The sequence below is a fragment of the Chlamydomonas reinhardtii genome, chromosome 1 (assembly GCF_000002595.2).
Source record: "Chlamydomonas reinhardtii strain CC-503 cw92 mt+ chromosome 1, whole genome shotgun sequence".
NCBI classification, from domain to species: domain Eukaryota; kingdom Viridiplantae; phylum Chlorophyta; class Chlorophyceae; order Chlamydomonadales; family Chlamydomonadaceae; genus Chlamydomonas; species Chlamydomonas reinhardtii.
The window spans coordinates 7,112,918-7,124,652 of record NC_057004.1 but is presented as its reverse complement, the minus strand read 5'-3'; the positions used below and the strand labels follow the sequence as shown (position 1 = coordinate 7,124,652).

General features: G+C 60.1%; 4 protein-coding genes across 5 annotated transcripts; 2 read left to right on the top strand and 2 right to left on the bottom strand.

Annotated features, from left to right (window-relative positions):
* The first annotated feature begins 37 nt into the window (after nt 1-37).
* Nucleotides 38-1,973, top strand: CHLRE_01g051500v5 (uncharacterized protein). Its single transcript, XM_001690200.2, has 5 exons — nt 38-137; nt 275-362; nt 788-868; nt 1,021-1,127; nt 1,303-1,973. Exons 1-5 carry the CDS (start codon nt 102-104, stop codon nt 1,342-1,344), a joined length of 354 nt encoding a protein of 117 aa, XP_001690252.1. The 5' UTR covers nt 38-101; the 3' UTR covers nt 1,345-1,973.
* Nucleotides 1,974-5,105: 3,132 nt separating this feature from the next.
* CHLRE_01g051482v5 (uncharacterized protein) lies at nt 5,106-6,527 on the bottom strand. Its single transcript, XM_043058975.1, has 2 exons — nt 6,120-6,527; nt 5,106-5,706 (listed from the first exon to the last, which is right to left on the bottom strand). Exons 1-2 carry the CDS (start codon nt 6,158-6,160, stop codon nt 5,559-5,561), a joined length of 189 nt encoding a protein of 62 aa, XP_042928889.1. The 5' UTR covers nt 6,161-6,527; the 3' UTR covers nt 5,106-5,558.
* Nucleotides 6,528-7,858: 1,331 nt separating this feature from the next.
* On the bottom strand, nt 7,859-9,397 carry CHLRE_01g051466v5 (uncharacterized protein). Its single transcript, XM_043058974.1, has 2 exons — nt 8,927-9,397; nt 7,859-8,827 (listed from the first exon to the last, which is right to left on the bottom strand). Exons 1-2 carry the CDS (start codon nt 8,952-8,954, stop codon nt 8,385-8,387), a joined length of 471 nt encoding a protein of 156 aa, XP_042928888.1. The 5' UTR covers nt 8,955-9,397; the 3' UTR covers nt 7,859-8,384.
* Nucleotides 9,398-9,497: 100 nt separating this feature from the next.
* CHLRE_01g051450v5 (uncharacterized protein) lies at nt 9,498-11,685 on the top strand. 2 transcript variants are annotated; one of them, XM_043058973.1, is made up of 5 exons: nt 9,498-9,745; nt 9,993-10,079; nt 10,253-10,308; nt 10,410-10,517; nt 10,684-11,685. In XM_043058973.1, exons 2-5 carry the CDS (start codon nt 9,995-9,997, stop codon nt 10,939-10,941), a joined length of 507 nt encoding a protein of 168 aa, XP_042928887.1. In that variant the 5' UTR covers nt 9,498-9,745; nt 9,993-9,994; the 3' UTR covers nt 10,942-11,685. The 2 variants fall into 2 exon arrangements, with proteins under 2 accessions (XP_042928887.1, XP_001690251.1); XM_001690199.2 differs by having other exon boundaries at nt 9,498-9,779.
* The last annotated feature ends 50 nt before the right edge of the window (nt 11,686-11,735 follow it).

Below are 11,735 nucleotides of genomic sequence, written 5' to 3'. Positions count from 1 at the left end.
CCCATGCAGACGAAGATCTGCCTTCTTGTCTCCTGAACTCAGTTCTTGGAGGTTGTTCCAGCACTGCACTAGTCCATAAGCCGTTACGCACATTTTGCAAAATGGCCGCTCTGCGCTGCTCTGTTGCCACTCGCGCGGTGAGGAGCTCAATTTGTTATCGGGCAGACTGCAGCGGGGCTTGTGAGGATTTGGATGCTCTCAGCTCATCATATGCTCCTTCTGGTGTGGTTATTTGAGCTGGCGATCGCCTCCTTTGCGTATTGGTGCCCTGCAGGCCGTCCCGGCTCGCCGCAGCTCCGTCGTGGTGCGCGCCAGCACTGAGCAGACCACCAAGCGCGCTATGCTGGGCCTGCTGGCTGGTGGTGAGTGTTACTAGATGCGACTGCATTTGTTTGGGGTGAGGGTGCGCTGGTAGCGGGTGTCGCAGCGCATGGCTTGCAGCCACGTCGCCTTTCGGTCAGGTTGCTGATCTTCGCTGTGCGCCGGCTGGTGGGTTGGGCAGCGCTTTCAGAGTCCAGGTCTGGTGCGGCCAGGCCGGCTGGAGCCCGCCACTGCAACGCTCGGGGTGTTTGCTTGCGCGTGACGCTTTAAACAGCGCTCTGCCTCAGCAGTGGCGCGTCACCGCTAGTGATCTTCAAATCTCGACAACAGCACAATCAACAGCAGCGCCGAAACCGGCGCGCCCTTGCTGTGGGCGCTCGATGTGTCGTCAAGCGGCTCAAGCTCGTGTTGTGCCTTATATCAGTAGGTGCTGATCCCGGTCTGTGCTTGTTGCTTGCTGCCGCAGCCGTCGCTGGTGCCCTGCTGGTGGCTCCCGCTGAGGCCATCCGCATCCCCTCGCACGAGTTCACCGGCGGTATGGTGAAGGGTAAGTTGCGTTTTGCGCAAGTGGTAAGACGCAAGAATTCGGTGCGACTGATGTATCAGGGGATGTAGGGTACCTAGGGTTTCATGCGCGTTACGCTCCAATTTTGAGGTCCAGCGGGGTGACGCGTCTGTTGTCCCACGCGGTGCCTGCAGGCGGCGGCTCTTCCCCCAAGTCGCCCACCGCTGCCTCGATGGAGAGCTACACCCTGGAGGGCACCAAGAAGCAGGGTGTCTCCCTGAAGACCAAGAAGAAGCTGCTGGTGGGTGCGGGTCAACAAGCAATGGGATGATATTGGGGAAGGTAACATGTGGGTGGGGGCGGGGGTAACATAGCTGACACGCGGACGTGTTGCCGATGGGCTTCTCAGCAGCTCCGGCACCTGCGGGGCCTCCAAGTGTCCTGAAAGCTTCGCTCCGCACTCCATTGATGTGCAGGCCAAGGTGCGCGAGAACGCCCAGAAGTCTGCCTCCTCGTAAGCAGCAACAGCTGAGCGCTGCCATGCTGTGTGGCGGGCATGGGCACGAGTTCCACGTTTGCTGCGCGCACAAAGCTCGCAGATGCGCATGATCCGGCGACGGCTGCGTCGTGGCTGGTGCCTAGTCGGAGCCAGCAGCAAAGCGGAGTATGCAGGGACGGCAGTCCGCCGAGGTTATTGGTGGATGCTTGAATTGGATGGATTTAGGCGGTTCGGTTTTTTGGGGCTGCCTCATGCGACCAACGGTCTTTGTGTAGGCCAGCGTGAATGCATGCGAAGGTGAGCGCACTGCTTAGGGCGCGCGCCTGCCTGTATCGATGACTGGTGGTGGTGCCGGCATCCAATGAGGGTTTGCATGTGCGCGTTGGTCCGCTGTTGAGTGGTGCGAGGGCAGCAGCCTCCGCCCCTCACTACGTCCCAACCACCATAGAAGAGAAGATGATACTCATTTAGGACCAATGCGGGATGTGGACAGCGATATACGGCTTCACTCCTCTCTGGACACCAGTTTTGTGTGATGTGTTTTTTGGTGCTGCATGGACCATTCGGGTTGCGGAATGGAAATGAGCGCGGTGTGAAGTGTCAGCTGACACGCGGCATACACGCTGTACACTGTAAAGCTGTATGATTCCACTCGTAGCCATGTCATCTGCACAATAGCGCATGATGTGTCTGAAACGATGCAAGTGAATTCATTGCACGCATGGCTTGCATCTTCCAAGGGCAGGCCTCCGCTGCTGGCGAGAGGGGCCCGAACCTTTCCTCGCCCATCCACGGCCTCCATGGGCCAAACAAAGCGTAGCTGTTGGCGTTTGGAGGGCCCAACACCCCGGGAAGGGGTAGTTGATGAGATGCGGAGACCGTATGCAGCCCCACGCGCCGAGAATGCATACTCACCCGAGGGCCTGCGTTGGGGCCCGTTTCTCGCCGCTCCCCGAAGGTACAGGCCTTGATTGCTCAGCTGATAATTCCTGCCTCGTTTGGAGTTGTGCCACGCCAGCACGCTCGTGTGCATGCGCTGGACACGCAGGGCTGCCATCGACATGCCGGCATGTTGGCACATTCCTGTACCGGGTGTGCAGCGCATCCCAGACGCCAACACTGAACTTGAACGTCAACGCAAGAGCACGCGGCTGGTCATGCCTGGATCTTACAGCTCAGTAGTATGATCCAAGCTCAGCCACTGCATGGACGCGGCGGCTGGCGGCACGGCACCTTAACAGCCCCGCTTACAGCCAACTCGGCGGCATGCGCCTGCATGCGCAGCGGCCTCGCATCCACCTGGCAGCAGCGCAACTGCCACCACAAAGCCGGCCATGGCCGCCTTGGCCAGGTCCGTACCCGTATGGCAGCTGGCCTACTTTGTTGCTAGGTTAGTGAACACGGCCGCTTGCATAAGTGGGCGTGCGTGGCGTCGGCTAGCAGCTGTCTGTATGCCCTCTGGTCTGTGCGGGGCCCATTCTGCAGCGTTGTTCAATTCTAGTACAAGCAAGAGCAGCGGGGGACGAGAGTCGAGTTGGCTGTAATCCCGGCCCAAAAATACCACAAGGCTCGGCAGGGCAAGAGTTGCAATGTATGTTCGCGGTTACTTCACCGATGATCGCTCGCGCTGGCGCGTTCTGCAGCGTGCTGGTGCGCGTGTGCTGCGTGTGCCTGCGTTTGGTCGTGCGCCTGCGACGGATTTCGTGTTGGCGACGGTTTGGGTACCGGTATGGATGTTGGTCCTGTTGGTCCCCCGAACCCCCCAACTTTGACGGCCCACTTCACCCCCTGAAAAAAAGTAAAAGTACATGCGTAATGGCCTCCTAAAGCTCTGTAATTTTGAGCATGGCGTAAGAACCTGAGCTTTCTAGCCCCCCCCCCCCCCCAAAACTTCGCATGTTGTTTGGCGCCCCGGTCTGCCCTTGCTTTGCCCCGGAGGGGCGCCCTTGGGTTTCAGTGGCTGGTGCGGTTGTCTCTGGCGTTCTGCTTTCTCGTGTTGTAGGTTGTGTGCCGATGTGGTGCTGTGACCTTACCCTCTCACCACTCTGTCAGAAGAAAGGGGCAGAAGTGGCTCCAGCAGTTGCCGGCGGTGCCCTAACCAGGGTTGCTTAGTACATAGAGCGTACAGTGCACTGTACATATTATACGTATGTACTAGGTTCCTGGAGCTAGTACGTGACAAAATACGTTGTGTGCAGGGGCGGTGCCTGGGGCCGCCGGCGGGGTGCCAGGGGGGGGGGGCCACGCCCATGTCGAGTGCCAAAAAGACGTTTCCTGCGTTGCGCTGTCGATGCTAGGCTCCCCCCTAGGGAAACGTTTCCGGGCGCTGATTGTTGGAGGGGTGTTTAGCCGTCGGCCAGACGGCCTACGCTGTAATAATAAAGAGCTGAGCTGAGCCGGAGCGGCGGTTGGGAGCAGCCTGACTAATGACACTTACACTGCAGAACGGCTCACACCCGCGCAAGCGAGCGAGGGGGCACGCCCGAGCGCCCCCCCCCCCCCCCAAGGCGACACAACGCCACGCCACCGCGACACAACCACAAAACACACGAACGAGACCGGCGCGCGCGAGCGCAGCGCGGCCACCAGCACGACAGCGGCAGCAAACAGCAACCGAAGCGCGACCAGCCAACACACCAACAGCTAACACCCGTGGCCTCTGCCAGGGTCCCGGCAACAACGCGCGCTCCAGGCTGACGCCCCGGTAAAAAAGCCGGAACCCTGGCGAAGCCCTAAAAAACCCGGGGCAGCCTGGAGCGCGAATCAAAAACCCCCTGAAAACGGCGTGGCAGCGGGCGCCTAGGGCCCTCGCGGGGCCGCCCAGCCACCCTCAACGCCGGCCTCACGACAACGCCTACGACCACAACACCACCGACAAAACGCCGGCTCCACCGCCGAGCTCCAGCAGAGCGACCAGGCGAGGGCGGCGCCAGGCGACGGCGCCGCCACAACCAGACGGCCGGGACGTGCCGCGGCTCCACTCGGGACACCTGGGGCGGGGGCGAGCCGAAAGGGCTCGCGGGCGGGCAGTAGGAAATACTCTCAAAGGCTTGGACAAAAGAAAACCCGCAGCGAGCGGTGTGAGCTGCTCTACTGGAGAGGCAGAATGCCGAGCTAGGAGAGCGGCAAGCGCTAACAGCTCCGGCCGTCTAGTACGGCCTCCATGTTAAACCCCGCTCAGCCCCTACTCCGCTACGCTCCGTAGTGGCTAAACTAGCGTTAGGTGCTGCTGGTTGGAGGGGTCATCTACGCTGTGCAGACGCTGCGGGCCTGAGGGCATGTACAAGATACGGGCACCTTATCAACACACGGTTGCCATGGCAGCGTGTAAGCATGCATAGGGGGTGGCATCGGCGGTGGAGGTGGCAGCGGCAGTGGTGGTGGCAGCAGCGATGGCGGAGGCGGCATCGGCGGCGGCAGCGGTTGGTGCAATAGCTGCTCCAGTGCTGCTGCAGTGGCGGCGGCGGGGGCTCCTTTGGCCGAGACTGCGATTGTCCCGGTGGCGATCCTGGCTGTGGTAGGTGGCGTGGAGTTTGGAGCTGGGGCTGGGGCCATAGGGCGATGGTTGTAACATCCGCATTCATAGGGCGCTGCGATGGCGGGGTGGCAGTCTGCTGCCCCACCGCTGCTGTTGCTATCCCCGACTGCGGCAAGCTTGCGCTTTCGGAAGTCCCCTTCTTTAATACCGCAAACATGATGGACCTTACTTGGGGGCAGCCAGATTACCTGCAACGGCCGGGGCCGTGACATGTGGTAGTGGGCTGACCCGGCCACACTGGCCCTACTATAGCTAGGCTTCATGGGCCCACACCATTTATCGAGAATGCGTTTAAGACTAACAATCCGAAGCCGAGAAGGCCAGCGAGCACAACGTTGGAAAGACCACATGGCAAGCACTTACCCTCATATGAATTGCTGCTTCTCCGTACAATCTTTTGCATGCAGGTGCCCGAGTTCGTTATACCCCTTAGGAACGACAAGTGTTCCCCGGTCACGGGAAAAGGGGCTGAGCCCCTCCACAGTCTGAGGCCGAAAAACCTCATCGCCCGGACATAGCCGGGGTCGGTTTCCACAGGCACATAGCCAAACCAGGTGCCTAGCAATCGCGATGCCACAGCAGAGCCAACCGCAGCCAGACGCAGCACAGTTGTCAACAGCCGCACTGCTTGTCGTGCCGCTACGCATGCCCTGCCAGCCCCACCGCGGACCGCTACCTAGACACCAGCCGGCTCCTCAGCCTGCGCGCTTGCGCCGCTTCTTGGGCGGCGCTGCGCTCTCCTCCTCCACGTGGCCTTTATTTCCCGCCCCGTCCGCTACCAAGATGCGCGCACGCGCCCCCGCTGCTGCCGCCGCAGCCGCCGCCGCCGCCGCCGCCGCCCGTCTGCAGCGATGCAGGTCGCTTGTGCCCCAGCAGCATCACCACCAGCGCGTGCCGGATGTTGGTTGCGGAGTTGACGTCACGTCCTCTCCTCCCTGACACGTCCTCTCCCTGACACGTTCGACAGGCCACTGCCCACGTCAACCGGACTCTGCACGAGGAGCATGGCCGGCACAAGGAGGGACTGTCCATTAGGCAGCAGAAGCCGCCCTCCTAGTCCTCCTGGTAAGCAGCCGAGCTGGGCTCATTGCTACGCACATGAATCCCAGCCAAGCCTCATCTTGCCAGATCCCCACACTTATGTGGCACGGCCTGGCACCCTGGCTTCTGGGTGCTGCGCACCGTCAATTGAAGCTAGGCATCAGCCCTGCATCAGCCTACCATAACCCAAGGCCCCACCGCGCAGCAGCACTCACAAAGTATTGTCCCAACCAGGGGTACGGGTGCTAGGTTGCATGCCGTGTCTTAAGGGAATTGGGTGGGTGGGTTGGGAAGGTGTGTCGCAGATGCGTATCATGGGTTGTCGTATGTATGCCGCTCATGGGCGCAGGCCGCGCAGCTTGCTGCACCCTTAGGAACGGCTCTGTCCTGCCGGCACGCCGCGCTGCTTTCTGGCGCCCTGCTGTTCTTGTTGTCGCCTTTGCCGCTTGTGTTGATGTCGGACACTAGACAGAAACGTCAATGGGAGGGTCTGTGCGCGTTCGGTGGTGCAAGGGAGACAGAAGAGACGTTCTGCTTTGATGGGTAGGAGGGGACGGTGGGTGGGGTTAGGTACGAGCCTACCTGTCAGCCTGATAACGAAAGTCCGGTTGCCACGTCTTCGCGATACCGTAGTGTTACAAAGGTTTCGGGATTAATATTTTCGGGGAGGACCGCTTTTGCCCGAGGAACGACAAGAAAAGGTGGCTCTCCCTTGCAAGGGAAAAGTGGGCTGAGCCCACGCCACGTCCTCCGTCTGAGGCCGAAGGTTCCGATACTAGCCTCATCTCCCGGACATAGCCGGGGTCGGTTTGTACAGGCACCGCCCGCCATATGTGCCCAGTCGCGCCCAGCTATCAAGCACTAGTGCAGCAGGCAGCAGGCCAACCAGACAGCAAGGAAAACACCCCTGCCGCTGCAGCCGACTGCCCGCTACGCCATGCTCGTCAGCACAGGTCGCTAACCAGACAACACCAGCAGGTCTCAACCTGCGCGCCGGCGCCGCTTTGAAGGCGGCGCCGCGCTGTCCTCCTCCACGTGGCCTTGCCTGCCCCCTCTGCTCCGAACATGCGCGCCGCCACTGCCGCTGGGCCCAGGGCCGCCCGTGCCGCCGCCACCACCGGGCTCAACGCCGTGGCCGCTGCTGTTGCCGCCTGTAGGCGCGGTGCCACCGTCGCCGCCACCGCCGTCTCCAGGCCCTGCACCGCCGCCACCGCCGCCGCCAGGCCCTGCACCGCCACCGCCGCCAGCAGGTCGCAGGGCTGCAGGCCGCGGTTTGCCAAGCAGCATCTCCATCAGCGCGTGCCGCATGTTTGTAGCCGAGTTGGCGTCGCGGCCCTGCAGTTCAACATGCAAACAGGGCGTGTGTCATCCCGTGTGTCACCCCGTGTCATCTCCGCCGGCGTCACCGATCTGAGGAACGAAAATCAACCTGATTACAGTATTGGAGCCTGGGCAGGGCCAAGGGCAGGGCCGCACGCCAGAGGCGCCCCAAACGCTATCACGACCGGCCTCATGGCTGCCCGTCTCCGATAATACGGTACTCGGCTGTTTGCACGTTTCAAGTATGTAGCATTCAAGCTATTCTGCCTGAACACAGCCTAGACTTGATTGTCGGGTTGGTGGTTGGGGTGATTAATTAAAGCCTTAAGGGGTCGGCGTGAAAGGAGTTGCCACGGGGAGGCAATTCGATTCCGAGCCACCGTCACCATGCCGCAAGCCCAACGTGCATTTACACTAGTAAGGGATCAACATGAGTCAACCATTACTGTCAACATTCCAAGCAGGTGCAGGGGAGGGCGCGAAGAGCGCCATGGCCAGGTCCCGCCCCAAGCCGCCTGCTGCCGCTCCTCGCAGAACTCATTCACTGCCGCCGCCAGCGCTGCCTTCGGCGCCGCATCCGACTTGCCGCCTCCTCCTCCTCCAAACCTCCCCCGCAACCAGCACCACTGCCACCGGCCGCATTGACTTACAGCGAGCTAGGACAGCAGGCCGCCGGGTAGCCCAGGCAAAGGACCCAGGCAGCGAAGCATGGATAGATGTGAACTGCAACTCGCCATTATTGAGCGCCGGCGCACCGGAGCCACCATACACAGAGCGGCGACAGTGAGCGTTGTATCTTCAGACACGCATCCTGGACCAGACATCCGCCGTCACGTTCGCTCAGCTGTTCTTGAGCACACACGCGGCTCACGTGCACGCCCTTGCAAACATAAAAGAGGTCTTTACTCGTTGCTACCGCATGCACTCAGACCAAGCCAAACATGTCTCGAAGCAAAAACCACTCGACAGGTAAACACACACGGCGCACGGCCACCCAATGCTCGCACAATGCGTCGCACCTGCCCCACGCTTGCAGCACTGCTGACCGGCCGCGCCCCGCATGCAATTCCTACCTATGCACAGTCTGCAAGAGTTAAATACATCTACCCCTCACCCGATATTCATTCCCCGTATGTAGAGTAACGACCACACAAACCTAACTACCCCACGCATGCAGCCACGAGGGCCGTAACCATCACCTCGCTAACAAAGCTCCGAGTGCGCTCAAATAGCCCGTGCAGCAGCCAGCCGGCTCCGCCTGCTTGGCTATCCGCCTGCCCCTTACTAGCAAGGAAGCCGCCAGCAGCCAGTGCGATTGCAGTAATATACTGCAGTAATACGGGCCTGCCGGCAGCCGACGCCGACGGCGGCAGCCTCATCAGCACTGACGAAGCCATTGCGGCGGCGTTTGCTGCTGCGACTAGCAATCCGGCTGCCGCGGCGCCGTCCAATGACAGCAGCAGCAGCAGCGCCGCCGCAAGCGCGGCGGCCGCGGGAGGGCAACGGCCGCTGCCGCCGGCGCTATCGGCGCTGTTGATGCTGCTGCTGGTGTCGGTTGAGGAGCTTGGGGGCTCCGACGGTGGCTGCACGCTGCTGCACGAGTCTGCATGCAAGCCACGCACCCGTCGGCACGTAAGCGCCAATCAACCCGTCCACGCGTGTACGTCAGCCCCCTTCGATGCCCTGGAAGCCGTATGGTCACGTTGCTGGGCTACCGGGCTGATGAGCATACTAGCTCTGAACAGCTAAGAGTCAGGGAGCACAAACGTAGGCGATTCGACACCTTATTCAAGAGTAGTTCACCTCACCTCATCAACACCTCATTCAGTAGGAAAATATGAAACTGAATCAGTAGAACTGATATCAACTCAAAAATGCAGCAAAACACAGGAGAAGAAACCATCCGGCGGTTGTGGTCGTTGCATTTGGTGGTTGCGCGCGAGAGTTTCAGAGTGCGGGAAAGTTGTGTTTATATGGTATTGTGCTTGGGCCCAGCAAGCATGGAACAGTAGCTAAGTATTATTTTGTCATACTTACATCCGGGCATAGGCCCAGCACAGCAGGCAGTCTTCGCAGAAACGCTGCCTAGCTTCCATTCGCCTGGCCTCTCCTGTATCTTTTTTGTCAAATATTGTCAATCGTGCCTGATGGTAATGGTGACAGGTCGTGTAATAATGAGAGGAAGAAAGAGCCTGGCGAGCTTTTCCTCAGAGCACCGCGCTGGTCCCCCGGGAGCATGCAAAGATATGAGCACATAATACTGATGACAGATGACCATCCAGCGGCGCGTCCCTGTTGGCCGACCGGCGAGCTGCATGGCGCTCCGACCGCCCACAGTTCACCCGAGATGTCTACTGCCTTGCTGCCCGCCCACGGCAGCACAAACTATACTACTGTTGATAACTATAGCACCCTCACGCATTGGATTCTGGCACCTGCCCCACGCGAGTACTCTCGTTTGATAACGGCCCCTTGAACGTGCAACAACGTCTCTGCCTGCTTGAATCCATCTTATATCTTGGTCAGTAGCAGCAGCTGCGTGGCATTTACGACTGGTGGGTGCTGTCATAGACCGAGCTGCGGGGGCAATGGAACTGTCCGCGCGCCCTCGCGGCTGCTGCCACGACAAGCCCTACCGTACTACTGACAATACATCTTCAATACGAGGGGCCCTCGAGGCGCTGCACGCATGACATTCCTTCTACCGGGAAAATCCGGCCTGGCTGCAAACAGTTGCACTGCGTGCTTCCTACTTGCTGATTTCACAGGTATGGCGGACCGGCGGCCACCACGCCAGACAGCACTGCGCGCGAACGATGCGTTCGTCGCGGCAGCCAGTTCGGACGACGAAGGAGGTACGTGCTGCAAGAATGAGCGGTATGGCGTAACCAGCGGCTCCATACGAGCCAGATTTTGCTATACCAGGATGCTCTGTCACTGCGAGACAGGCGCTCCTGCTGAAAACCTTAGCCATGCCCAGCTCCGCCCGCATGTTACACGCTCAACCTGCGTCGGTCAACTTTGCCAGGTCGGCAAACGAGGAGCCGGCGCACTGGACCTCGCGTGGACCTCGGAAAATTAGATGTAAGCCTATTCACCAGGTGCCTCGCGTTGTTGTTTGGCGTCTGGTTGCACGCCGGCGCGGCTGACTGTCCAAATGCCCGAATCAACTTGCTGGCCAACAGACAATGTCGCTGCTGCGGTATCGTAAAGTCTACAAACTTGGGGATGCTCCAGCTACCGCAACCAAGGAGGACCTACTGCCTGCGGTGTCCCGGCACTTCGCGCAGCAGGTGGGGGCGCGGCGCGCGGGAGGGATGGCAAGGAGCTGTAAGACGCCGGGCAACCTAGCCCAAAAGCAACGCTGTGTTTCGCGGCGTCATAGAATGCCGAAGAACACGAGGACGTAGCCTAGCAGCCTGTGTATGGAAGCTGATGCGCCACGCACACGCCCTGCAGGTAGTGGATGAGGAGGAGGTGCTGCTTAAGTTCGTGCTGGCGGTGCAGAAGCACAACAAGCAAATGCAGCAGCGGCAACTGAACGCCGCGCTGCAGAAGCAGCAGCTCACGGTCGCGCAGATGCAGCAGATGCAAATACAGATGCAGCAGCACGCGCAGTACCAGATTCAACGGCTGGGGGCGCTGCCACCGCAGGCCGCACTGCAGCCGCAGTACCTCAAAGGCGCCGTCATGAAGCCGCAGCAGCAGCGGCGATGACCTACCATGGGACTGATGGAGACTGGAGTAAAGGAGGCTGATAACTACTTGTGTCAGCGCTGGTGTGCGTGTCAGACGGAATCCCACACCAGTGCAACCGTGAACGTGGGCCTGGAAAGGGGAACTGGCGTGGAAGTCTCGAGCGGGAGTTCAGGTGTGGCATTACGCAGCGCCCGGAGGGGGACATTGGGCTGATTGTCAAGCTGTCGATTAGGGTCTGGGTGGCGCGATTGGGTGACTGCTCCTCGCCATAGCTTATGCGTACCCGGAGGCCAATTCACGGAGCTTGGGTATGGTGCACCGTCCGGAATAGTCCAGTTTAGTGCAAGAGGGGGCGTTTTTCGTGTTATGTTTCTTATGCTGTCCGACGGCGCATGCGCATTGCTGTAGGGATCAGTCAGCGGCAAAGGGGTGAGGTTCTGATGGTCATTTCATGACAAGTTCAAGAACTGGACCCCATGTGCTATTCACTGGTTCGATGCCGCCAGGCGTGTGTGCCCTTGATGGAGCTTGCGCTGTGCATACTCATGCTTGATGCTCAGCTATTGAGATGAATGGTCATTTGTTTTATACATGCTTGGCGGGCAAGCATCAGGTACAGGAGTGCATGCACCTCAGGTTCGGGGTTAACACATGCTCGTGTATTGCGCCTGGATTGGATGGGTCGGCTGGACAGTGACAGTCAGCTGACGTGGGTGGGCTTTATTACGCCGCAGCCATTTTGCCCTGTAAACATTGGGGCAGATCCATTAGTCCCTGTCAGCAGAACCGGCAAATTGCGTAACATTATGTCA